Source organism: Cuculus canorus, chromosome 6, assembly GCF_017976375.1.
Source record: "Cuculus canorus isolate bCucCan1 chromosome 6, bCucCan1.pri, whole genome shotgun sequence".
NCBI classification, from domain to species: domain Eukaryota; kingdom Metazoa; phylum Chordata; class Aves; order Cuculiformes; family Cuculidae; genus Cuculus; species Cuculus canorus.
The window spans coordinates 23,887,201-23,915,158 of NC_071406.1; the positions used below are offsets into that span (position 1 = coordinate 23,887,201).

The window sequence follows — 27,958 nt, forward strand, 5'->3', positions numbered from 1 at the left end:
TATAACCTGTCTCATTACTGTGAGCAAGGAGCCACTAGAAAGTCTATCCCCAACATAGGGATCTGATGCAGGAACAGCCATATTTGTCCCTAACAGCCAACAGAGGTTAAGAGCTCTTTTACTTCTTCCTTTCACCTGAAATATCTTCATACGTGGCACACAAACTCAAATGTATAAATATAAATTTAAACATATGAACACCACAGAACAAATAGCTATGGCAAAGTAATTCTAATTTCCATAAAAAAGGGAAGAAAAGCAGTCGGTTAACTGCAGCCATGGAGCCATGTATATGTGTTTAATACAAAGATGTAAACTAACCAGATATTCACCCATTCTCAGCAACAGTAATGCTCCTTCTGTATGGGTTCATGCCAGTGGCTTCTGTACCTGTGCGTGTGGATAAGGGAATGGCTACCGAAATACAAAAGGTCAGGAAGAGAAGTGCTGAGAGGCAGGACGTGAGCCTTGCAAGAAAGGATAAGCTCTAGAGAAAAACCGCCCCTGATGAATTCACAATGATTCATAAACTCAGAACACCAGCTGAACTTGTACACTATCAGGAACATGCTGAACAATTCAGAGAGCATTCAAGCCCACAGTGGCTGCTATAATGTAAACAAAGGCTACAGGATTATATATACATTGAATGAAAGATAGGATCCCTTGAAGGACCACTGAAAGGCTGGAGTCGGAAGCAACCTTTTAAGATCTTCTAGCTTAACCCTTCTGCCACGGGCAGGGATACCTTTCACTAAATCAGATTGCTCAGAGCCCCATCCAACCTGACCCTCAACACTTTCTGAACACCTAGCCAGAAGTCACCACCGTGTTAGCACAACCTTCCACCTCTGAGCAAGCAGTGAGGACTGGCCTCCCAACTGTTGCTGCAACCAGATAACTATGGAGGACTGCACAAGTCATGGCGCTCTGTGAATATTTATTAGATATTCATAACAACAGCTTAATTCATGGGTGTTCTAATAAATACTGACTGTAAAACTCGGTCTCTCCATGGCTTGATCCCCTACTAAGAGAAAAAGTGATCTGCAACTTTCAGACAAAATGTTTTATGGAAACCAGATTTCAGCAATGTTCAGAAGACTATATAAAATTCTGAAATAAATCTATAAAATTCTGAAAAAAAGAAGCCTCACATGCACACAATTCTCTGTGCGTTATCAAATACAGCATTTCTGCTTTATTTAAAAGATCAGAAATGATCCTCAACCATTAAATGAATAACACATTTACTGAGTAGTGTGTTGATATGGTTGGAAACAAAATATTTTCAACTACCTTTTAACTACGTATACTAACTTTCTCTAGGATACACTCTGAAACGTGTGCATGTGACAATTACTGTAACAATACGGTAATGACACAAGCTGCACATTTAAGAAGTACGGATCTAAAGGAAACTGACATTTTATTAGCATGTAAAAACAAAACCATAGGCACACCAGTCTGATAGAAAGATACTAATTAGTCAAAGCACTGCACTAATGAAGTACACACTTTGTCTGAAATACAGTGGTTTGTAAATATGTCCTGCTAAAGGACAAAAAAACCCAGATGAATCTGCAACCATGAGGTTAAGCTGAAATTACTTTATCTTTACGAGAAAAGTTTAAGCCTATTCAGAGATATTAGACTAACTGAAAGGATCTCTCCAACTCTTTTATTCTTAAAACTAAAAACCACTGAATTGGAAAGTATGTTACATAAGAGGATAGTTACTTTATTTAAATAAAATGTTTTCAAAGATGCATATTTGCAAATATTTTGTAAGTAAGAGCAAATATCATGCAGTAACTTCATAATGCTATTAATGGACAGAATTCTTTATGGAGAAATGCAGGTGGTCAGAACAAATACTGTAATTATTACTGTAAGAAAGCAATTTGTTTTAAAATAATAAAGTTATGCAATTAGCTATCTGACAACAACTAAGCAACCTGTGGAACTGTGGAGGGTCACCCTTTAGAGTACTGTTAATAAGCAACTGAGAGTTTGAAAGTTCTCAAAGAATGAATTAGGTTTCACTTACCTATTATCTTAATGCTAAAAGGCTTCATATACGCCTAATAATACCTTGGGTCTATTCAAAGCACAATATCAACTCTTATTGAAGCCTAGCAGAACTAGAGGAACTCCTGGAAAACTAGGAAAAGAATTAAGCATAATTTTTTAGGAGTCTAAGAAATTCCTTTGACAACTATAAGGAAAACTAGAACTCTCTTGCACATAACAGGCTGTAATTTAATGCTACTAAAATATATTCAGCCAATGAAATGGTTACAGTGGCATATATATTTTAAAACAAGCTATGCCCTGAGGGAAAAAACCTTCCCTCCTTCAATACATCTGTAGAAGGAGAATATAAAAATCTAACTGAGAAAACAGCAACACTGCTCACACTTCTCAGCTTCTGCAGGCCACATGTAGCAGCAGCAGCATACTCGAAGCAGCACCTTCATCCTTGCTCAGCTTGTCTCTAAGACCATCAGACATCAGAACACCATTGATCAGCAGCAGTTTTTCACTTCAGCACTGCCACCATGACAGCACTGAAATTATATCATGAATGAGACAAGCTTGTAAGTACTGCCAAGCACTGAGATATATTCTTCACTTGTAATGATGCTAATGAGATATCCAACCACTAATGTATAAATTTATTAATATTACCTCCTGTCAAAATTACTGTACTTAGAAAAAAGCATTTGCAGTGAAAAAACAAACTAACCTCTGAAATAAGAAGGAAATTAAATAAAAAAGACTTAAGATTTGGACTATGATTTACTTAATCTAAGCAGCTCTTTAGATGTATTACTTTAAACTAATTTTACTATTTTTGAGACTACACAATTGCCTTGATTACCTACTATTACTCACCCTTGCTACCTAATAAAACTCTGAAGCTTTGTAAACACAAAACTGAATTGAAACTCTTAAATTTCTGTCACACGTTCAAGACTCTTCTCACTCTTCTGCCTGTTGGCAGGATAAAAGGAGCACAAGCTGAAAATACAGAGGTTCAGACTGCATCCAAAGAAACACACTTTCACCACCAAGACAGCCTTGCATTGGAACAGGCTGCACTGAGAGGCTGCACAGCCTCCCTCCTCAGAGATTTCAAGACCAGACAGCATCAAGCCCTGAGTAACTTGGTCTGATCCTAGAGGTGACCCCTGCTTTGAGGGGGAAGTTGGACCAGAAACTTTCTGCGGTCCCCTCCAACTGAATCACACAGTGAACCTAAGAAGTCCTGCAGATTGTAGGGAATAAGATGGCTAACTCCCTTCAAATCCAGACTGCCCACTGAAGATGCACGTATAAAAGATTGACTAAAGCAGCCATATTCCTTTAAGAAGTTCTGCTCCAAATATTTTTTATTTATTGAAGTAGGAGTAAAAACAATTAATTCATTACACTGATAATGCTTCACGTTGTGTTCCTCAAGAGAGCTCCACATAATAAATACACTTCAAGTCACATATTGAAGTTATCATTACAATTAAAACATTTATTTCTTCTTTAGAGGAATAGTTCTAAAATTGCTTTGACTGCAACATCCCCTAGTGACAGACAATACCTCAGTATTGAGTATCCAAGAAAACACTAAACAAGCAAATGCCTGAAATCACCACTTTTATACATACTGCTAATAGCCTAAAGAGTACAGAATTTGAAACAAAATTATCTGGTGCTTAGCTTTGAAAGACAGCCCCTCAGCACTCTACATTTTTGTAGAACATCTACTGCTGTTCCACAAAACAATTCATGTTAAAACACAGGATAAACAAAAATGCACACAAAGAGTCTCAAGCTGTTGACAGTATTTAAAAAAAAAAAAAGAAATAATCAAAGAATCTGAACTTTCTTTGCTTTTTCATGAACGACGATGCACAAAACAGAAAAAAGAACCCCTGCAGCCTTTTCTAACATAGCATGAATATTAAATTTTATTTCTGTTCTGGGTTTACTGGATGGTCAGCCTGAGACAATGACATAATTACTGTGAGCAAAGCCAACCAAAGAATTTAACAATATAAGTACATAATCACAGGAATATGGCAAACGAAAATTCTTTTCCTTTCAACCAGCTAAGCAATATGCCTATCATCATCTACAAAAATTCACACATCGTTGTCAGATTTGAAAAATTAATTCCAAAAAGAAATTAAAAAAAAGGGGGTTCTGACCTTTTCATCATTGGTAGTAGACTCTGGATGAGGTAAAGGACTATCTTGATGAGTTGTCTCTACAACAGAAGGTTCTTCAATTTTATTTCTTATAATTGGTGTTGCAAGAGGAGACAGATCTAGAGGCATCTAAGAGTAACAGAGTAAAACAAAATTACTCAGGTCTCCAAACTAAAATATGCAAAACAATGTAAATAACTAAAGAAAAATATCAGTCTTATAACAACAGGGAGGTGCCGATGTCTGGAAGATCTTGATGCCAATGCATTACCAGTCAAAGGTGAGGCTTTGTCAGGAATGGATAATAACCCATTCTACTCACAAGTATCTATTTCTATGAAACAAAGAAAATGCAGATACTGATTCTGCAAAATTGGTATACATGACTACAGCAAGACATTTTTCATCACTGCCTATGGATGTCAACCAGGTAACCAACAAAGGTAAAAATTATTCATAGGTGACACTGAACAAAATTTTTCATTTGCAGGAGTGTTTAAATGTTTGGGCCCCATACCAGTTATTACTGGGAAGTACTAAAGTAAATAGAAGAAAGTACTTCTAAACAAATGATACGTTCCTCATAAAAGCATGAAGTTGCTAAACACATACAGTCCTGATTTTTCTTTCCTTTCAATTTGTACCTTAAAAAAAAAGTAGACACTTAGGTTGTGAACAATAACTTCTAGGCAAAAGTGATTTCAGCACATAGTGGTTATAATTATAACCACATTACTGACACTTCTTCAAATTCAGTCAGTACTTAACTCTCATTATCAGTACTACTGATTCTTAGAATAACATCAGTATTTTAAAACTAAACAAAGTAATCAGTATTCACATGCTATTCTCTTCACATTGATTTCTTGCAAATGTTTTTCTTTCTGCAAAATCTCTTTGCTTTTCAGACATTTTTGTTTTTTGCTTATTCAGGGCCTAATGAAATTTCAATCAAAGTTAATCATTAACTTCAACATATATAGACTAGATACTTGAAGAATTAAGAGAAAGTCAATGTGTTCCATTCTCCATGCTGATTATGTAAAATTAATCTAATCTTCAGAAAACTACTCTCAAATTTGTATTCTCACCATACAACACACAAAAGCAGCTGACAAATGATTATCGACGCAGTTTAGAAGGCAATATATATATCCAAAATTTGCTTGGAATGCCCAATACAAAATATAGAAGCTCTAAGAACAAAAAGTTTTTCAACATACTTTCTTAATGTCATCTTCAGAAGCCTTTTTAAACTCATTTTCAAAAGGACTTGCTAATTCATTGAATAAGCCCACTTCTTCACAGTTCTTCAAGAATCGAGTTGGTGTTGGTGTCTGATCTGCAATGAACAATTTTATTTTTAATTTTAAACACCATTTATGAACCTACTTATCATAGGATTTTTCAGAACAAAAGCAAACAGAAAAAGACAATGTGGTTAAGAACTCTCTCATGCCTTGCAAACAGGCTCCTTTCTGCCTCGCAGCCAGAAGGCATACTCCACCTGCTGGAGACAAGCAAATGAGGTCTGCAAACCCGTAAGCCCCTTACAGCGTTGGGAGAGTGACAAAGCATTTCTTCTGTGTCCAGAAACACGAGGAAGCTATTCTGAAGCGCCTAGTCTAGCATAGCAGATCACTGCAGCGAGCAAGCAAATAGAGATAAGACCTACAGGAAGGCTTTATTTTTTTTTTATTTATTTTAAAGAAAGAGAGAGAAAAATGCACAGCTCACAGACAGTTTGCTTCTTCTCATACTATGAAAACAGCAGTGATTACTTTCAAGTGCATGGAACTTTTAAAGGAAAGTGTGAGATTGTACACAAGATTGTACTGACTCCTATGAAGCCCATATAGTCAAGCTGTAATCACAAGACTTCCGGTATGTGCAAGAAGCAGTTTCAAAAAAGCCTTTATAGAAAGTCTTTGGTACCATATAAATTCCCCTTATTTCACTATTATTATCAGGTCAAAATTAACCACATTTCCCACACAGTTACTTGCATTTAAATACTGTAGTGTGGCATTATGTGTGTGTTATTAATGTAAGCTGGCATTTATGACTAATAGTTTGTATGCTGGAATGTGGATGTGAAGAGGAAAAAACTGCCCTAGTTTCTATTCTCAAACACCTGATTATTTGACGGGTCCCCTTTCTTACAGCATAATTGCCGAGGATTGCATTTAGAATTTTAAAATGTATGGTTACTCTTGAACTCCTGGTTCAAAAGTAACAACTTTCTGTCCGTTTGTCCAAACAAATCAGCCACTTACAAGGAAAAAAGTTTCTGAAAGTGTCTGACTGCCTTTACAAAGTTCATTTAAGTTGCTCTACAACTGAGAAAAACAGTCTGGCTGTAACTTTAGAATAATTAGCGTGTGCTTTTTTCATGCAAGAAGTTTAAAATTTATAATGCAAGCAATCATCCACTGGTCATTACTTCTTATCCTGGACAAACATAAAAGTTAATTACAACTGACCAAGGATATATCATTAATTCAGGGGTGAAAATTTATCTTTCTTCTACTATCCCATTCAAAGAATAATAGTTACTGATTCACGCTTCTAACGTCACCAGAATATGTAAAAAAAAATAAAATATGTAGTGTTTAAGAAATACTATCAAAGAATAATTAAAACTTAAACACAGTTTAATCTAGTTACAGATCCTGTGAGACACAGCCTTTATTAGTGTGTCCTTACTGAATACTTATTACATAATTTAATCAATTATTAAAGCATTGATACTTGAAAAATACCTAAGTTATAAATCAGATCCAAATAAAGTTACCTATAGAGAATAACACTGACTTCAAATTTTGACAAAAGCTAATTATGGATGAAAACATTGCCTAACCACACATTGCAGACAACTGTAATGAAGAATGTTTCATATCCTCTTAACATAGGTCTATGCATTATGTACAGAAAATACAGAACATGTATGCCCATTCCAGCAGAAAAGTGAATAAACTAGTTATAAAAGTATATACTAACCAGCCACAATGACACTATCATTACGAGCCGGACCAAATTTCAGTGTCATCTCATGTTTATGTTTATGGACAGCCAAATGATCCTCATTGGTAAAACGCTGCAGCAGAAAGTTTTAAGAAATAGTTGTAATTTTGAGTGTGAACAAAGGAAATGCAATTCTACAAAAAGTAACTTTTACAACACATAGAACTATTATTACTACATTAACGGACAACTCTGTTAGGCAGATATATCTTGCTCCTTGGTCAACAGTACCAAGCAGAAATACCATCAAACTCAAATGATAGTCATAGTAACCAAATAGAAATTATGTCAGGGAAATGTTACAAGTACCTGTATTCATCAGAAGTCCAAGATAAAATTTCAGAGTGCTGCAGACTCCATAGCCATCTGCTATACTAATGGATCTTGATAATGTTTAGTAATTGATCACTACTCTTTGATTTCTGTATTGTCTTATAACAATAAGAATTGACCTATGATCACAAGCACAGGCTTCGTTGTCATTTATTAATGTAAAAATAAAATATAGGTCCTGCCCTTGACTATTTACTATGTAAAATAAGAGGAAGGTAGAATGGGAAACACTGCAATGATGTCAGACAACTGAAAAGCTCAGAACAAACTAAACGTATCAGCATTTTAAAAATCTCTCAAGTTTTCAGAAGTTTGCCAGTTTTGTGCATAATTCCCCCAAAACTGGGGCACATTCTATTAAAAAAAAAAAAAAAAAAAAGCAGAAAGCAGACAAGCCAGGTGCTGTAAAATAGATATTCTTACTTTTAAACGTGAAACTTGCTATGCATCTCTAAGTGTGGGTAAAATTAGTGTTTCAATTGAGGCAATCTAAGGAAGTGTTTCCCGAGATGCAGGATTCCTAAAATGAACACATTTTACCAAATACTCAAATTTTTACTTTTCTTTGTGACCATTTGAGTCCGAAAATATGTTTCTGATTATTCCTCTACAATATAAGTCACTCCACATATATTTTGTGACAGATACACACCAAGTATCATCCCTCAGAAAAACAGTACAAAAAAGCTTAGTTTACCTCAGAGTAGTCATCTGGATTATTTCTGTGAGAAAGGACATGTATGTGTGGAACTGAGAGGGAAATGAAAAATGCAGGATCACTGAAAGACAGGGTGATACAGGCCAGGCACTTTTTTCACTACAACTCTGCTGCAAAGGGTTCCAAATGCCCAGCTCTCTATAGCTCCTGCACCTTATCTCTAGATACAACATAAGCCAGAAACTTTGGTGTTCTAACACACTAAAAGACTTAAGTACTTCTTTCTGTCCCCACTAGGATGGACCTGCTCCTTCATATGGAAAATGTTCTCCAGATTCTGACTCCCTCTCTCTATTCTACAGTACAAGCTGGCATCTGGGGAAGCCTTGTCCGTTTTCAGGGACAAGAACTTCTCTCTTCTCCTCCCCTAGAATCAAGGATTACTGTAGCCCCATGATGTGTCTTCTATGAGATTTAGTTGCCAAAACATTCTGACAGAGCTTACATCAAAACAATGTTCCAATAGGATGTGGACAAACACGTTGCTTAGGAGAAGGCAGTCCTCTTCTGCTACTTTTGATGTCTCAGAACATATTAGACATACCAAGAAATCTTAGTCCTTTCCCACTTTATATACAGAAGGCTCCATTAATACAAAATTAATGCTGTCATAAAAACTAAGTTTTCAGGATAAAATAAAAAATATTTTGAACTTCAAATTCAAATAAATTCAAATGCATTAACATAATGAAAATATATAGCCTGTTTAAGAAACAGTTCTATATGAAGGCAGCAGTGATAATACAATGAAAAAATTTGTCTTAAGAAATTAGTTCTATATCAAGGATGCAGGGAAGTCCGCCTCACGCAGCAGATAATGCAAATACATTTATTTTCAGGTTACTAAATTAAAGTGTTAAGACATCATCTTTTAAGCCACCATCTGCTAAAATGCTCAATAATATTTTTTACTTTCCTGCTCACATTCAGCTCTGTATCTCCTAAAGCTATTTATTAGAATACATTACAACTAAAATAGGGACTGAAATACATTAAGGCATGCATACTTCTAGTATCTTCCTATACACAAAAATATACATAAATAAAAATTACATAATTAAATATTTGTAGTCACCACAGTTGTGAAGATTAGCAACAAGCAAGCTTCACGCTTAGCTCCCCTAACACTGAAATATTCTGAAAAATGCAGGTTACCTGATACAAATCAGGATGTTTTTTGATTTTTTTTTTTTGTAATGAATGCAAATAAGGCAGGCTAACAAATGAAATTGTTTTCAGCTCAGAAAGGGTCATTTATTTAGTTTTTTTCTTTCATGCATAGCATTTTCTAAATAAACACAGAAAATGCTAGAAATCCTTGATGTCACCTGCTTTTCAGAAAAGCACAGATATTTTCTACCAATTATCATAAATCCCCTCTTCTTTGATCCCTACAAATGTATTTTCACTGTTTTATTTTTATTTAAGCAATGTTAATAACTTCATGCCAGACCATTACCTGGCCACATCCAGGGGCAGTGCATAAAAAGGGTTTGTCATCACTCATATTCCACAGGTCGTTGTGCTGCCTATATTAAAATGAGAATGGAACAGATTTTACCAATATTACAATGAATTATCAATATATCAACATCCACAGGATACTTTAATATTCCTTAGGCAAGGATATCTGCTTTCTGGCTACACTAAGAACCTGAATAGCCGGGATTCCAGTAGAGTCTGGATTCTAAGCTCTGTCACGAAGGCACACAAAATCCAATAGAGACATGGTGGGCGTTGAACATACATCTCAATTGGAACACCAAGTGCTCCTGTGTAACATGACTAATTGCAAAAATATCAGAAAACATAGTAATACAACTTGTTACTGAAATAAAAATACATTGTAATAATGATCCAATTCCCACAATAAAAATAAAGAACAAAGCAGAAGAGGATACCGAGTACTCAAGGATACTGTGCCAAGAGATGAGAAAAAGTGGTTAATTCCTTAGCCTTTTCATCACCTTTAAAGATAATCTTTAAAGCTAAGTTAGAGCTAGCCCATTAGGTAAACTGTTACAAATTTAACTACAAAAACACGTACTTCAATAATGTTACAGCTATACAACTAAAACACCTACAGGCTAAAAATATTTAGAAAGAATTTATAGATATTAATTATATTTTGTGCTGTTTTGCATATTCACCGCACATCAATACACATACCTGTCAGATTTCACATATAAACCTGTTTCACAGGTGAAACTATCATATCCTCCTTTCCATGGCCATGAACTGTAAATGAAAGATGATATTAATTACTATGCATGTTAAACATGTAATAATACATGATTTTGTACAGATAAATGATAGTGTCCACTATTCACCCATGAAACACAACAGCCTTTCAAAGAAACTGTTTACTTCAATAAATCCTCTGAATAGTTTGGCCTTCTAACAGATAGAAAGAGATGCTTCTGCTCTCTCATCCTGCAAGCACAGAACAAATGTTGCAAGGCAGCATCACCCTGCTTCAGAAAGAAAAAGACGGGCACAGATGGGATTGAGCCAACCTGGGATTGAGCCAACCTGTGCTGGACAACATATAAAACTTATGTATGGATGCGGCAACATCAACGCCAAAAAATAATAAAGTACTGATACAATGAGCATATAAAATCAAGATACTGTTGTCAGATCACTAAAGCCACTAGTGATGAGTAACTAGTCTCATCATTAAAGTTACCTCATTTTAAGGTTAAGTAACAGGGCAAGGAGTGGTGGTGGGGAATGAATGTACCAAATTAGCTAATTAGCCAGATGACGACAAGCAACCCATCTGCAGCTTTACCCTGGAGGACATACATTCATCTTCAGATACGAGTACTTGCGTGGAGATCTAACAATGTTAACTCTGAACACTGCTTAGCTTGATGAAGCAAATAAAGATGAATAAAGATGTCTTTATGATTAAAGATCATAAGTAGAATAAATCCATCTCTCCCCAAACAGCCTGGTCATGAAAAGCTGCAAGGCTTCTGAAGCTGTCTAACCATCCTAGGAATTTATACTTTTGCTAAACCATTTAGCACTACACATAAGACAGATAAAGTAAGCGTAAGCAAATAATTTAAGACTTAATACCTCATAGATATGTAGGGAACACATTACGTGACCCTTTTGTATGCACTGTACAGTAAAAAATCACAGTACAGACTTTTTGGATATTACTGCAAGGAGGAGAAGATCGCAGAGTCGTTGGTCATAGGCACCATATAGCAAAAAAGCAAAACATGGAGTGGAGAGATTCCGAAGTGTCACTTCTAAATATAAACTTTGAACAGAATGAGGATAGTGAGCTGAAATCACAAACCAAGAAAAGATGAATGTCTGCCAGAAACTTCAGTCTTTGGCACTGACAGCTCAAGGAAACATTCATGTCCCAAAGGAAGGATGCCAAAGCAAATCAGGGATGGAGATTGTTCTGCTGTTCTTTGCAAAGAGTTCATAACCTGTCTCAACTTTCTGAAGGAATGAAATATTTCTCGAACTGTTCAAACTACACACATGGTACTGTCACCAATAAAGAGTATTAACAGGGTTACAAGCCAAGTTTGAATACTCATGACTAAGGCTTGAGAGTAAAAAATAAGGCCCTTAACAATGAAACTTCAGGATTACGTCCTATTATTATCTAGAACTTTAACAGACACTTAAGAGCTATCCCATAAGCGCTATTATCCTTGTTCAACTATTAAACAGTGAGAGTTTTTTAAATGTCCATTCAAACTAACACAGTCAGACTCCTTTAGATCTCGGAAGGAACTTGCTTTGTTAAATCTTGACCACGAGGCACCATGTAATAATATATTGCTGTAATATGCACATATGGATATATATTATGATCAGAAGAATCCTAACTGTATCAGAAATGCCTGAAGGAGTAAGAAATAATTCTGTGTTTTTTTAATCCAAAGGATGAAGATTTGGATTAACAAAAGTGAATGCAAGGCATTTTTTCCTACTCTGTTACTATAGCTTGTCAGTCTTTGACAAGTGCATAGTGCCAGCCATAAAATCTAGTCCATGCACACTGGTAGTATTTTTCTTAGGTCATAAGCTGTAAATGTCAATTTTTCAAGTCCACTCATTTTCTCTTTTAAAAGAATATTACCAAAACACGTATTTGCATATGAAGTTGTTAACTTGTTCCATGTTCTGGTTTGTAAAGTCTGTGAATTTTGAATGTCTAATTTATAAACTAAAAATCAGCCCTCATGAAAAGGGAAGCATTGTTCTCGTGGCAAGCTTCCTGGAAAAAGTTGGAGATAAATTAATTAATTTCCCGATCCTTGTAATATTACTTGACTGCAGGCCACAAGGAATTCTGTGAGATAATGCCTTGTAAAGCGATTCCAGCTAACATCTGAGAGGGGAGAAGGGGAAAGTATCTTGAAGCACCGAAATTTTTGCACTTATTAAAAGAGAAAAGAAGTTCATTTGTGCACTCCAGCAAGACCTCAGACATTACATATCTAAACAGAAACTGGAGCTGATGGAATGGGGGGGGGAAGGGTGCACATTCGTTAGTGTAGCCAAATTGGTAAGGATTGTATTTATCTTGTATAAAGCCAAATGCAAAGCTTGCATCTAAAATAAAATAACTCCACGCAACAGTACAGGGTCAACTGGCTGTCAAGCAGGCAGAACCTGTAACTCCCAGGGGACAAAAAAATAGACACAGTTGAGCATCATATCTTTTGCAGCACTGAAAGCTAACAGCCTACTGGGCAGCATTAGCAAAAGCATAGCAACCTGATGAAGGGGAGTGATTATTCTCCTTTATCTGGCATTTATGAAGCTACAGCCAGACTGTTGTGTCCAGTTTTGAGCCCCTCAGGACAGCTGACAAACTGGAGAGAAACCAGCAGAGGCCCCACCAAAATAGTTAGGAGGCTGGACTATTACATAGAAGAGGAATACCAGGAAGCCAAGCTTCTTCAGCATGGAGAAGGAAGTCTAAGGAGGACCTGTCTGCTGCCTTACACTACTTAATGTATTGTTAAAGAGAAGACAGATCCAGAATCTGGGTAGCATAAAACAAAAGGATGAGATGCAACACTCAAGCCATGCCAAGAAAGTTAAGAGCAAGTACAAAGCGAAGGGGGTGGTGTTGGGGGTGGAATCACACAGTGAAGGCACTTGAACACTGGAATAGGTTGCCCAGTGGAGCCGTGGAATCTCCATCATTGGAGATACTCAAGATTTGAGTGAATGAAATTCTGAGTAAACCCAGATAACTTAAAATTTGAAGCATACCATAAAGATGTCATAGCTAGAAACAGAGGCAAAAAAATGCAAAAGACAATTCAAACTTGTGTAATGTTCGAACAGCTTTAGAAGACTTGGTTAACTTTACAGGCCACCAGCTAAAACTGTTGCTGCTAGGGAAAAGAAACAATCCTCATCCTTTCCTTCCTCTTTTCCTTCTGGATATTGCCTGACAGGAATAACAAGACTAAGACACAGAAGACAGATTTTCAGAAAATAAGTTTATGATTGCCACTATGCTGCCAAAGAGCTATTGGATACTGATTGCTCTAAGAGAGACTATCACAGCAATTAAGGAGAATTTAAAAAATACTCTTGCCCTGAAAACCAGAAGAGCAACTTCAACGTCATCTTGACAAAAATGTCATTCACCCAACTAAATAAGAAATAAAGTACATGGATTGCTAATCCAATTGCTACAGATGAATTATAGCCACCTTTGTTACCTTGGCAAGAGCAAACATCTGGTCCCATAGGAAAATATGGTTCCGGAAGCAACCCTATCTGAATGTGGAACCCTAGCCTTAACTTATCTCTTCAGATAAACTGAACAGTTCAATTACTACAGGTCTTACTTAGGCCTTACTACAGGACACCGAATTGCAACTTCCTTCTGCAAGGCTTCCAACCCTAAATTCCTTTGAGTAACATAAAGAAACCCATACAGAGAATCCTTTTGAATTACACTGATAAACAGGATCAGAGCTGAACATGGGAAACCTATGAAATCATCGTGGCAGTATAATCAAATTTGGTACTTAAATCAGAAAGTAATCTCACTTATTTGGTGTTATTTGCTTTCTATGCGAAAGGTAAAACACTTTCACATCACTCCTATTTAAAACATCATAAGCTTCTTCTAGCACTTTCGGAAAGCAAACGGTACAGTAAAATATAAAAATAAGCCTACATATACATATTTAAAACATATAGAATACAGAGAAATAAAGATGGATTTGCAAGCAATTTGCTAATATTTAAGACAGTGTGCTTACTTAAAAAATAAAGATGTTTCTATAAAACATCACTAACGTTTAGCTAAACGTGCTACAAAAATAGTTTCAACAATTATTTGTATATTTTTTGTAAGATTTTAATTAAACATCTTAGGTACGCTGTCCAGAAACTATTACAACATACTCTGAGGTTTGCTTCTAAAATATCTTCCTGTAGACAACTTGTAAAGGAACAGAATCACATACTGGCTTAAGCAACGTCTTGTTGGCTTATTTTACTGGCAAAAGTTCTTGTCTTTTCTCCTAATCTCCTCCATACTGGAGCATGGAAAAAACAAATGACACCCAGTTTCAAATTTTTTTCCTATTAAATGTTTAAACTGCTGTTTAAAATGTATACATTTCTCCAAATTTGCAGAGAAAAATCCTTCTTCACACGCATCTAGTAAAGATTCACCAGACTTGTAGTTAAGCCTTAGAACACTCTACCCCCATACAGCATGCTGTATGCTAAAAGACCTCCATGTACTAACCCGCTCACAGGCTGTGCAGTCTTACCTCCTAATTACTCATTCTAAGCACAGCAGCAATACAGAGCCTGCCCTCCTGTAACGTCACAGCTGACACAAACACCACAGAAGAAAACAGCCTGAACTGAACACAGAAAAGACAGGTAACTATAAACGTAAAAAATTCCCAATCTAACAAAATGAAAAACAAAAAAAAAAAAACATTTTAAAACTTCTCAATGTCAGCATTCCTCTACTGGCCAGCAAGCAAGAAGAGATGTACATTCTCACAAGTGTGTCACCCCTGAAACTGGACAGTTCGAAAAGGCCAATCTGACACACTGCCAGCTACAGCAGCAGCTGATTTATCTACTGCTGTTTACGTGTGATGCAAACCCAAGTTTTGCAGCCAGACTGACCACTCGCATGTGGCTCCATCTCAAGACACATCTATACATTCTGGTTGAAAAAAAATGAGAAAGTTGGACAAAAACTGTATTAGGGCATTGAGAAATCAGAACTAGAATAGTCTATCAGCACCAAGTCTGCCCTGGGTCCGTACATTACAAAGTGCTTAAGTTATACACTATTGGTGATACATTTTCCTACAGACGTTTGCATTTCCTCAAGAACGATCATGTCTATTTAACATTCCTTTTGTTCTGGGATTCCATTTGATCTGGGATCGTGCCCCTTTTTACTGCAAGATACAACTTCTTACTGTATACAGACTTATTAACTTTTAGTAAGCTTTTCCATAGATCTTATGTGCGTAATTGCTCTGGATAGCAAAAGATGTTTAAAATTTTACTTTAAAGCTTTATTTTACAATAGGAAACTGAAGCATAAAAGGGAAAGGTAAAAATTCTTCAAAGTCTTTATCAATTTTAAGAGTTCTGCTTGAGGTGCACACTGTTTCAAAGTAAAGTCAGGCAGATTGAATATATTTGCCACAGTAAAGGATAACATACTCTTAATGGTTACTTGAAGAGCTGAATTTAGTGTTTTGCTTGGCTCCATAAAAGAATTTTAATATACATGCCTCTTTAGATAAGAAAAAAAAATAGCCATTGTTGTTTTCCAAATTCAAACACTTCAGAATTAAGAAAGATGGCTTTCTCACGCAACCAAATGAATTAACTCAAATCAAAGTGAAAGGGCACCTTTTAAACTTTCAATACTTGCATACAGCATTGCACAGCATAAATTTTAATCACCTCCTGCATTTGAGCCTATCTTTATTACCATAATTTTCAGTAGAGGCAGACTCACAAGCTTTGCTTCTGGCAAAAATCAGAAGTTAATATGTTGGATATACCACTTGCAAAGAAGTAACATAAATAAATAAAGTTGAAATTTGTACTTTAAAGGAAAAAAATCATTGCTGCACTTACCTGGAGGGACTGGAACAGCTATTTTTTCAGTCTCCTATAAAGCAAAAGAAGAAAAGTGAAGCAAAAGTGATGTAATTACTACTTGACCACTGAAATCCACTTTCAAAAGTGTTCTGAATGTATCTGTATAATGCCTCAGAATTTAGCGTTCCTAAAAAATAAAACTGAACTATTAACACAATGGAGAAGAAAAAGGTTGAAAAATAAAAAGTTCTTCCTTATAAAGAAAGTGGGATCACAAGAAAGTAGCTCAGTAGATTCTGCAAGAAAACTAAAAGCCACATTCCAGAATACTTAAAGGTTCAAAACCTCAAAACTAGCAAACAGAAAAATGGAAGCTCCTTCTTCACACTTCACTGCTTAATATCATGTGCTATTTCCTAAAAGATGCATGGTATATTTAAGAGAATTCTGAGGAAGAATAAGGAAGAATATAATGCCTGCAGTATACTTCTCAGATTTTTTTTCATTAATAGAGTCAAATGTTCAGCACTTTTTGCTGATGTTGTTAGTCAACTGCTTGTAAATGATGTTTAAAGTTAATTCCACACCTTCCTCGGTTTGTCTAAGATTCTATAAATAAGGGGCAAAGCATCTGAACAAGAAGGAAAAGATGCAAGAAGAGAGGACGATGGCCTGAACAAGTTCAAATAAGAAGCCATTTGGACAGTCACATGTATGGAAACAAAGCAATTAAATTACTTCAGCGTTGCTGAACAAGCAAGCTTCTTCCACGTGAATGTACATTTCTGGTAAACAGAGAGCACTAATGGAATAAAGTGAGGTCCTTAGGTCTAACACTTCCTGTTGTTTGAAAATGGCAGCTCCTAAGTCAACCCCGGCTTAAGTATATTTCAGAGGTGCCTTGATCTTTCTTTGACTTACTGGAAATTCATGCTGCGTTGAGTACAGCTCTTGTAGATAAGTGAAAGGCCAATGAACCTCAGAGAAGAAACTATACGGGGCTTAATATTCCACTCATTTCTTCACAATTTGCTTAGGAAGATACTAGGACTTACAATCTCCAGCTCATTTATCATGGTTCGACTGCCTTAATATTGCCCATCAGCCTAAGAGACGTTAGAATTCCAATCTCCTTTTGCTACATTATGTTCAACAAAATAATAATAATTAAAAGCCTCAACCCCCCCAAATTACTCCATTTTCACATTTTTCAGATTGCATCTCTGAAGTATAAAATTGAATACAATAATCATTAACTTAATTTTTTTTAAAAAAATCTTTAAGTAGCTCATAAATATTCCACTACAAGCCTCCCACTAATCATTAAAACAAAATGATCATTTTCTTTTCTGTAAGCGATAATATAAATGACCATTGGCATTTACCTAGAAAGGGAAAGAGCCTGTAATGCTTGGAACAATTTACTGAAGAGAAGCTTCCATTTGAACTGAAGCTAGTGGAAAAGTTCTGAGGCTGAACTCCTGCTGAACTGAAACTGACACAGAACAAAGTTGGAAACAGCATAGCATATACTTGAAAAAAAAAATTATTGTGTAATTATTAAATATCTCATATTTCTATCACTAACTATATCCAATGCCTCCTTAGCATGCACATTATTGATCTGAAACAGATGTAGTTAAGTTATGCAGGAGCACAACGATAACTTGAAATCTATTCATTATTCCAGAAAAGAATTTAACAGTTCTGAATCACGTTTGCTGCTTTGAAACCAGGTAATTATTTTTTATTATTTTTATACATAAATTCAAGATTATTTTAAGAAGCCATTCAAATATGTTGAGATAAGAAATAACGTATAAACATTTAAAGTCAGTAAAGCTTTGCGGAACTGAAAATGTGCACTTGTGAGTTTAAAGAACAAGTTAATAGTAGAAGGAAAAAAAAAAGAATAGCTGATTACAGAAAAGAAATTTTAGGAACTAGATACATCCAGAAGTTACTTAAACTGGATTTTAAAGAATACTCTGTTTCAGGCTGTGCAACATTTTTTATTACAAGACAGAAGTAGTATGAAAAAAAAATTATTTATAAAATTATGTATGATCAAATTTAAGAAGAGAAAGCACCTTATGTTAGATGCTGCACAGCCTAGAAGCTTCTGGAAAAAAGACGTACGAAACATTTTCATATTTCTAGAATTCAACTCAGGACAGAAATACTAACTACACTGCGGAGAAGATCAAAGGCTGAACTAGTTGATTAAGTATTAGCATGTATTATCAATATTAAAACATAAACTCATGATAGATCTTTTAAAAAGCTGCTTCACTCCATGCACACGTTAAGGGGCTTTTATTATTTCATATTTATTTTGAAGTATTGCACAGCAACCAGTCCCTGAAAAAGTTATTTTGTTCTTTTAATAAGACAACCCTGATTTTGATTCTGAAATGCAGAATTATAAATATTAAGAAGAAGAACATCAAGTGAACACCTAACTTGACTGTACTTTGTTCCTCCGACTAGATGTCTGCAACTGGACTCCCACTAGTAGACAGCAACTTGTTTTTCAGCGGAAGGCTGAAGAATCATGTTTGGAACACTTACACAAGACTAGGAGGACCACAAGGAGCATCCTCCTCATCCTATCAGCTAGTGCTGAATTTAGCATCTCATATAGACCTGGCAGTATTATGACCTTAACTTCACTAACATTTGTTTTTATTAATTCTATCCAGCTTTACACTCAGCAAGAGCTTGGGACATGACAGTAACTGCCATGTTAACTGACATGACAAGAAGAAAACAAAAATATTATTTTAAAAGGTGGGAAAGAAATACACTTTGGCCATACTCAGTGTCACTATTCAGAAAGTAATGAATGATTCATTATTTCCAGCTTTATCAGAATTTCTTATTCTAGGGCAAGAACACAGGTGACAGTATCACTATTTGAAGATAAACATCTCTGGGATGTTTATCTTCAACATAATAAAAGCAAATGAGTGACACTAAGCTTACGGAATGCTACTCATGGATCTCGCTCCAAGAGAAAGGATGCAACAATACTGTAGAATCAATAAGACTGCAGAAGGAACATGGCAGCACGCACACCCCCCAACTCTAAGCATCAAGTTGCATCGTGGTATAAAGCATTCGTGCCTAAAACGTCGCGCAGCCATCACGGCTTGAGGGTCTGGAAAGTGATATTTTCACGTGAAAGCTCCCGAGGCCTCGTATTAAAACAACTCGAGCGGCACGATGCGCGGTAACGGGCCAAGCCAACGGGGCAACTGGTCCAGCAGGGCCAGGTCCCAGGCAGGCCGACAGCTTCACCGGGGCAGGGCAGCTGCTGTTAGCCGCCAGCCGGACCCCTCTCCGGCCCGGCGCGGGAGCCCCGTCTGGAGCGCACGGCTGCCGCGGGGAGAGGAGCCGCGCCGAGGCGCAGAGGCCGGGCCCGGACCCCCGGCTCCCGCCGCCCCCCCAGCGCCCCTACCTGCGCGCGGCCCCGGCCCCGCTCCGCGCCCCGCCCCGGCTCAGGGGCGCCGGCAGCCGCAGGCCGCGGTGGGGGAGGGGGCTGCCGCGGAGAGCGGCGGCGGCGCCATGTTCCTGCCTCCCGGGAGCCCCCGCCTTCCGCCGAGCGGCACCGCTCCCCGCCCCCCTGGCGCTGCGGAGAGAGGAGGAGTCGCCGCCGGGCCGCGCCGCGCTCGTGTTTACAAACTCACCCGGGAGCGCGGGCCGGACCACACATTAAAGGCCGGGTCCCCCACAGGCTTCCGTCACTTCTCGCGATAGCACGGCTGACACCGCCGCGGGCCGCCGCGAAGCGCGGGTCACGTGGCGGCGAGGGGCGGGGCCGGGCGGGGCGGAGGGCGCCGCACGCCGCTGATTGGGCGCCGCCGGCGGGGCGCGTGTGGCCGGAAGCGCCGAGCGCCTGGGTGTGGCAGAGAGGCGCCGCGGCGCGGCTGAAAGAGAGCGGGAGGGGTTCTGTCCGCCCGTGGATGGGAGACCGGCGCACCGTGCGACGTCGCGGTGGGCGAACGCACGGGCTTTGCTCATCGCTGCCGCGACTGCGCCTTCGCGGCCGGCGAGGACCTGCGTTGGTCCCGTACCGGGTTGGGTACCCGGTACTCAGAGCGCTGCCCTCTCCCCACCAGGGCCCCCGGGAGGCTGCAGCTGGCTGAAGCCTTCGCTGGGCGCATCTGGGCAACACATCTGCCGCGAGAGCCACGCTGAACCGTGTCTGTGCGCGACCCAGCGCGTTGGGTGAAACTGCTGCGGAGGGAGGATTTGTGCAGCCATGTGGGACGGGGAGCTCAGAAGATCGTAGAATGGTAAAGATGAAATGCCCACCCTCTGCTGCTGGTCCTGCCGCTAGGAGAGTGCCGCAGCGAACAGGTAGAGACTAAACTGCTGCAAGGCTTTACTCAGCAACAGTGCATAACACTTCTCACATCTACGTCTTGGAATAATTGACGCTCCAAAACCCTGTAGTGGTTGTACTCCTTGGGTTTCCCAACACACCACATCCTTAGAGCTGAAACTAGAGGTGCGCCTGAGGCCATGCTTCTGCTAAACATTCACCTTATTTAACGGATCAAAAACACTGCAGCACTGTACAAGGAAGGAAAGCATCTTTACCTACATTTGACACATAATTAATTAGCATTTTGGATGAGTTACAAAAATATCCATATATGAGAATACAGTTTAGCCAGTATGTGCTCTGAATCACAGATGAAGTTTTAATTCTGTGTCATTTGGAACTGTCTTGTTCCAAGACTAACCTGTGAGTATGAGACAAATAACAATGAAAAAAAAATTCTCAAAAAGAAGTATTACTGACATCTGAGTTACATCTGAGTTTCCTCGTACTTGCAAAAGACAATATGGTTATGTCTAATTTCTTGTGAATTGTTTGGGTGGGCACTATACAGCACTTTTGCAAAGTTCTTTGAGATAAGGTGGGATTAAAAATTGCATAAAAGTACAGTTTACTTAAATGTGTTATTTACTGTAAGCGTGTTGCGAAGGGCTTAAACCTGAGATAGCACAAAGGGAAGAAAGGAACAGACATCTTTCTTTTTCACTGAACCACCAAGAGCTGTATTGAAAACAACTGTTTTTCAGTGGTTTAGATATACCATTGCACGTCAGCATCAGTCCCGAACAGAGAACCAACCTTTGTCTTTCCTCAGTCTGCAAGTGGTGCAAAAAGAAAGCAGAGGGAAAGCAGCAGGAAGGAAAACGAATCACTTTTACCTGCAGCAATAATTTAAAAATGTAATTGGCAACATAAGCATTTCCTTCATTATACATTAGGATAACTGTTGTGTACATCACTCTCGCAAGTGGAATATTTTAGATCTGCTATTCAGAGACAATAATGATCTCTGCTCCAGCTGCCTCCGTCCTCAAAACTGAAACACAAACACAGCTTTTAGATATGCAGAATCTAAAACACGGATCTTCCCAAGCTGACAGTCTTTAAGGTCAGCGTGGTCCATGTCAGAAAGACTGTGACAAAGACTTCAGGAAAGCGAAGCCTATAGTATCACCTCATGGAACATTGTATCCGGTTTCTCTGACCTACAAAAAAGATTTCTTGATGTAAGCTCTTACAGAGAAGATCAAGAGTCCTTTAGATATCTTGCTGCTGCCAAATCACTGCAAAGGATTATTTTAAAAATAAATAAAAAAACCAAAACCAAACACATTTAATCTTTTACACAATTACAGTTCTTTTTTAGCATTTGAAGAAAAAAAAAAAAAGAACTTTTTGTAAGACCAAATTGACTGAACTGTTGAAGTGCTCAAGTAACCACCAAACTCAAGGTTTGTTTTTCAAGAGCAGTGAAAATAGAACAGTAGAGAACGAGAGGCAGTGTGCCCTGTAATCATTCACATGTGAAAATCCACCCATCACTCATAAGCCCCTTATTGTCTATAAGGAGGATAATCCTCTGTGAGGTTCGTTGCCATGTTTTCACAGAGCTTGATTCCTCATTAACACTGAGATCTGGTTCTTTCAAGATTACCATAACCTCATAGTTTTGCTTCACTTTGGCTCATGTTCAGCACTCTAAGAGCGAGTCAAAAGTTAACAAGCTTGGGGATATGTTACTAGTAAAATAGGCAGGCTTTATATCTATATGCAGGGTCACTTGAGATGTCTTCTACCTTTCAGACAACACTGATGATAGGGAAAAGGGTGCATGTTGACAGGATGAACTGCATGGGAAAAGATGGCATGTAGATCCAGAAATCATTATTCAGTAGCTCATGGTGATGTAGGTAGCTTTCTTATTGAGGTTATGGAGAAACACCATAGGCAGAACTTCTCTTTACACCAGACACACAACTATAACTCAGCAGAACCATTTTATAAGTAAACAAATTGACAAGCATGATTAACAGAGCTGGAGCTAGGCTTGACGCAGACAAGTTTGAAGACCCTTGTTTAGCCAAATCCCAGTGGTATGGAAATCTGAAGTTCAAATTTAGTCCACCAGACTAGTCTGAGATGTGGATTGCCACCTCAGATACCTGCATGGATCTCTACAGTGCTAAAAGAACAGAGTAGTTCATAACCCACCAGAAGGATAGCAGTACACAGATGAGCTTTACCCTCCAATTTTCATCATTATCTGCCTTTCATCCAGGAAAAATGAACTGCGTGTTAGCTCAGTAACAGACTAGCTTATGAGAATGGATAATTTCATTAAAAAAGACAGCGTGAGAATAGACCACATGGAAAACAGCTGCAAAACGCTTTACCTCCTACCCCTTCCTCGCTGCGCCATGAACCCCACTTCCAGGCCTAGTCATATAAGGCACTATTAACACAGTGCTAGGGATGAATAAAGATGCTGCACATTCTACACTCCCAAACCTCAGCTATATAAAGGGATTTACATGACAGCTTTTAATCCTTTTGAGATAACTTTCTTCCAAGAACATACAGGGAAAGTAGCTTCTTATGCTAGCTCCAAGTTAAGACTACATGAACGCTAATTTGGTATTTGAATTTAGACGAAAACAAAGGTCTTGCCTGTGCCTTGCATTCATCTAAGAGCCACTAGTAATTTCTCCATTTCTCTAGGGACAGGAAGATTATAGTAGTTCCTTAGATTTAATGAAGTAATTACCATTTTAACAGCAAGATGACAGAGCTCATAACATGCTTGCTCACCTTCTTCCAAAGTTCAGCTTTTATTTGCTGAATGATCAGATCTATTATTTAATACTCTGAATAAAAGTTTAAGATGTTCTCAACCCAACCACCAGATTAGCATATAGTAGCATAGAGCATGTTGCTCTAAGTGTACACAACAGTGTACATGCATTTAGACTGTAAAAGACAGATACTGGCAGAAGCATAGCTTGATACTGCAGATATCTTGTTATTAAAAATATTTTGGTCCTACTGCTTTTTAAAGAATTTGGGAGATAATGCAATGCTGACCTTACAAAATTACGAAGGTCGAGGTTCTCTTTTAATTAGGCCATGCCAAGAATACAGTAACTAAACAAGTGTATAATAATAGCAATGTGTCACAATTAAATGCCTTGGGCCAATCTAAAGCAGCAGTTTCTTTGGCTCAATGGGACACTGCTCAGAACCAAGTGGAAAACTTTTTACCATGGTGATCAAAGTTTATAGTGTAACTGAAAACTCATAGAAAGGGAACTTTCCTATCACCGTTCATGGATTTGTGCTCAATTCCTTCTATTAAACTTGCCACACCACCTTATGTGCCAGCTGGCCTGAGGAAAAAGACCAAATTGTGCACAGAAACAGGTCTGGGTAAGTTTGAAAGAAGTGAAGGAACAAGGTGAGCAGTATAGCCTTTCATATTTTATCTGTGCATACTCTGATCTTTCAAAGATACGCCACATTAATTTTAACAAGCAAGTGACAGTCCTATATATATTAATAGATAAAACATTTGACTTGAAGTCATTGTTTCAGGATCCTATGTAATATGTCATTAAAAAAAATGCATGGTGAATGAATAGTAAGATCCTTTTTTCCACATATCCTTGTGAGAAAGATAATAAATGCAAGCAACGGGTTGACAGTTAGTTGTTGTCTTTAATGAAATGACTTTGGAAATAGCATCAATTTCCATGACACCAACATTTTGGGAGTCCCATAAAATGCAGTTACGTTCCAATGCCAGTATTACAGGCAGATCTCCTTTCACATGGCAAACAGGATCAAGAAAGCAACCATCAGACAGAAGAGACCCATAGCTTCAGACAGGGCGAATCCCAGGATAGCGTACGAGAACAGCTGCTGCTTCAGAGAAGGATTTCTAGAAGAAAGCGGAGGTGTAAGACCTTTTTGTGTTTACAATTAAGATGTTTTTCATACAGATTCAGAACCTCATAGTACTTTTGCCACAGATTCCATAACAGGAAAATCCAGTAAGTCCAGGCAGAATGAATTTTTAGCAAGTATTTCATTGAAGAAATGAGCTGCAATTAGGACTAGATTCAGGTTGTACAGATCGTATATGGCTTTTCCAAATGAGCAGTTTGTGACTACGTTGACCTACACTTTTGAATTTTACTTCTCTACATTCTCCCATACAGTAACTATCAGCACTATACTTTATAAATTTATTTCACATCTGTGAATTAGAACTATTATTTCAACAAAGTTTGTGTATAACATCTAAGTAGCTCCCAGACAAATACAAGAACTGAAACCTCCTAGAGGAAAAAAAAAAAAAAAAAAAAAGATCAGCAGTTCGTTGCAAAAATGCAATGAATTATGCCTCCAAGAACTATGTGGGAGAACAAAAAACCCTTCAACACACTTCATCATAATGCTATTAAGTAATGTTATACAATCTCTTATTGGTGTGTTCATGCCAAATTCAGAAAAGGGAACATTAGTTTTTTTACTTAAAACACTTGTGCTTCTTCAAGTGGAAAGTGAACGTCCTTGTCTTTGGTTGGGCTTTAAGTCTTATTTCTTAAAGATTTTTATGAAGTCTTAACTGCTTGGAAGAGTAATGAAGAACATGAAACCTTCAGTAAAGCTTTTTTCATGCCTTTATCAGTTCTGTTCCTCCATGATACTATGTGAACTACTTGTTCCTATCACAGGAACATAGTAAATTTATCTGGAAAAAGTTCATCCTTGGTATGAAATTCCTACCCTCGCTCCTTCCTGATATCTAGAAAAAAATTATTACTCATTTGATAAAGTAATTACATATTCTGAGATGCAAAGCTGAACATCTTAGAAAAACATGAATTAAGCATCCATTTTTAAATAACAATGCTGACTACTAAGTCTAAGACTACTAAGCATATAAGCTTGCATTACTTATTATCAGTTTTCATGCAGTTTCTATTTAGGACTTCTGCTCCCCTCTCACATGGGAAAAAATCCAGGCAATATTTTTAATTTATTTCTGGAGCTGTATGCTCAAACATTGGACTTCAGTGACTGAAACACTGACCAAGTCTAATGATTTCATTTCATTCATGTGTACAAAGTTTTGAATCTACCAATACAGCCATTCTGATGAATACACTACAGCTTCATATGATTCTATTTAACCATGTTTGTCATTACTATTAATTATTCACAGAATTTATTACAGTGCCATCATCCTGACTACAGCTTAGCTTATCTGGAAGTGCTGTCTCAAGATACATTTACATGCAATCTGATTTTTATAAGAGAGAGAGAGTGATTACCTGGCATAACCAATGATTAGACTACCGAAGACTGTTCCAATACCAGCACCAGAACCAGCCACACCTACTGTGGCAGCACCAGCACCAATAAATTTGGCAGCAGTGTCAATGTCCCTGCTGACAGCACTAGTCTGGAATTCTCTAAGTGCTATCCGGGAGACAGTGTTTTGGGCCCCAGTAAGTGTTGAGTTGCCCTAAGAAAACAAAACATGAAAAAGCATTATATTCAGACACAGACCATTTTCTATGTCCACACTGACAGTGTTATTCTGCAGTTTTAAAAGCTGTATTATGTTCAATGTCTAGTTCCTCTTCTAAGTGATGAGGCTATAGTTAAGAGTTAAAAATTCAGGATATTACCTGAAAGCAATTAATATTAAATGTGAAAGACTTCTCAGGGGAAACAGCAAGACAGCTACAAGTATTATTAGGTGTCTGACTTGATGCAACTTTCACACTACAGATACTTAAGTTAGTACAAGTGAACTCTAGGTTGAGAACATTTAGGCTCACCAGGTAATTTAGGAAGATACAGAATTTTGTTTATAAGGTACCTCTCCATTCTTGACCTCTGGCCTAGACAACACAGATGCCGAAATTGGTCTGTACAAGATTCTTGATCCAGCACGGATCTGCAAGAGGAGGAAAAAAGCTATAAAGAAAGAAACATTTCATCACAGCTGTTCCTGTAAAGTAGTCCATAATAGCATAAGGCTATTACCTTAAGCCATTTGTCTTACTTGAAATATAACCAGCTTTGCATAGCTAGATATACAACAAACAATATGGAAGCAAACACTGCCATGCAATTTGATAGCATTGTTTTCAGAAGACATTACTGCGAATAGTAACAGCATTCAATGAACCTGTATGTGCCCTACACTAACAGAAAATGTAGCAAAGCAACGATAAAAAAGCCAGACAGACCAGCAGGCAGCAATATGCGTTTTGAATGAAAATAATACAAGCCATCAAAATTAGTTCCAAAGTTGTTAAACGCACAGGCATAACCTAGACTTTTAAATCTAGCGAGGCATAAATGAATGAATCCTCTTTCACAAGCGGCCTGCATGTGCCCTTGGGCTTCCAGCAGTCTAAGGTCATACCGACTCCTGCAAAAAGCTCTTCCTGCAGGGGAAACCTACGCCCACACCATGCAAAATAAGACGTTCTGCAGGCTACAGAGGACGTTTTCAAGCAGGACAAGTCCATGTCTTTCCAAGGGCAAAAATTCCCGGCCTTGCTCCCGGATTGCGTAGGACGAGCAACAGGCTGGAATTTGACCTACCGCAAGGTGCCAAGCGCGCCAGGCCCCAGAGCTCTCCGCTGCGCTGCCCTCCCCCCCTGCTCGTGCGGGAAGGCCCCTCGCCTGGGTCGAGGGCCCCGGCCCAACCAAGGAGCCGGCAAGGAGAACCCGGCCCCGCCGCAGCTCGCTCCCCTCCTCACCCTCCCGGGCGGCCCCGAGTACGGGCGCGTCCTCGGGCCCCACCGCGGGGCGCAGCGACCCCGCCCGACCCCCATGCGTCCCGCGGCCGGCGAGGAGTCTTCGGCGCCCCCCGCGCCCCTACTCACCAGGGAGGGCGAGGCGGCGAGCTTGGCGCAGGCGAACATCTCAGCGGGCGGCGTCCCGGGAATCGCAGTCCGGTGTCTCTGTGGAAAGAGGGAGAGGGTTGAGGGGGCCGCGGCGGCGAGCGGGGGCGGCGATGGGGGCGGATGGCGCGGCGCCCCCCCCTCACCCGCTCGGGCTGCCGCACCTCAGGGCCAGGAGGGGGGTCTCTGCGCAGGCGCCGCGGGGCCGGCGGGAGCGCCCGGATGCAGCACGGCGGAAGAGGGCGGTGCGCGCGCCAAGGTCACTTTGTACCCACGTGATTGGCAGTGGCGGAAGGGGCGCTCCGCG

At 38.8% G+C, this 27,958-nt stretch overlaps 2 protein-coding genes across 9 annotated transcripts in view; both read right to left on the reverse strand.

The window, feature by feature from the left end:
* ATF2 (activating transcription factor 2) overlaps nt 1–20,188 on the reverse strand; it is a 46,930-nt gene extending 26,742 nt beyond the window's left edge. Inside the window, exons 1-7 of one of the 7 annotated variants that reach the window (XM_054069562.1) lie at nt 20,070–20,188; nt 16,417–16,450; nt 10,453–10,521; nt 9,743–9,812; nt 7,209–7,305; nt 5,432–5,550; nt 4,209–4,337 (exon numbers count right to left, since the gene is read on the reverse strand). In XM_054069562.1, the coding sequence (XP_053925537.1) occupies nt 4,209–4,337; nt 5,432–5,550; nt 7,209–7,305; nt 9,743–9,790 (393 nt within the window). In that variant the 5' untranslated portion in view covers nt 9,791–9,812; nt 10,453–10,521; nt 16,417–16,450; nt 20,070–20,188. Of the gene's footprint in view, nt 1–4,208; nt 4,338–5,431; nt 5,551–7,208; nt 7,306–9,742; nt 9,813–10,452; nt 10,522–16,416; nt 16,451–19,840; nt 19,989–20,069 lie in introns of those variants that run through there. The other 6 variants (XM_054069564.1, XR_008450337.1, XM_054069565.1 and 3 more) reach the window with 6 other exon arrangements.
* Nucleotides 20,189–24,419: 4,231 nt separating this feature from the next.
* Nucleotides 24,420–27,951, reverse strand: ATP5MC3 (ATP synthase membrane subunit c locus 3). 2 transcript variants are annotated; one of them, XM_054070437.1, is made up of 5 exons: nt 27,816–27,951; nt 27,634–27,711; nt 26,616–26,693; nt 26,062–26,255; nt 24,420–24,662 (listed from the first exon to the last, which is right to left on the reverse strand). In XM_054070437.1, exons 2-5 carry the CDS (start codon nt 27,670–27,672, stop codon nt 24,548–24,550), a joined length of 426 nt encoding a protein of 141 aa, XP_053926412.1. In that variant the 5' UTR covers nt 27,673–27,711; nt 27,816–27,951; the 3' UTR covers nt 24,420–24,547. The 2 variants fall into 2 exon arrangements, with proteins under 2 accessions (XP_053926412.1, XP_053926411.1); XM_054070436.1 differs by having other exon boundaries at nt 27,798–27,939.
* Nucleotides 27,952–27,958: the final 7 nt, after the last annotated feature.

Excerpts from the sequence above, each read along its gene's own strand:
- ATP5MC3 (XM_054070437.1), bottom strand. The coding sequence starts at position 27,672 with ATGTTCGCCTGCGCCAAGCTCGCCGCCTCGCCCTCCCTG. Across the intron at positions 26,256-26,615 it reads CAGAGGTCAAGAATGGAGAG|GGCAACTCAACACTTACTGG; the intron begins GTACCTTATAAA and ends TTGTTTTCTTAG. Across the intron at positions 24,663-26,061 it reads CTAATCATTGGTTATGCCAG|AAATCCTTCTCTGAAGCAGC; the intron begins GTAATCACTCTC and ends GCTTTCTTCTAG.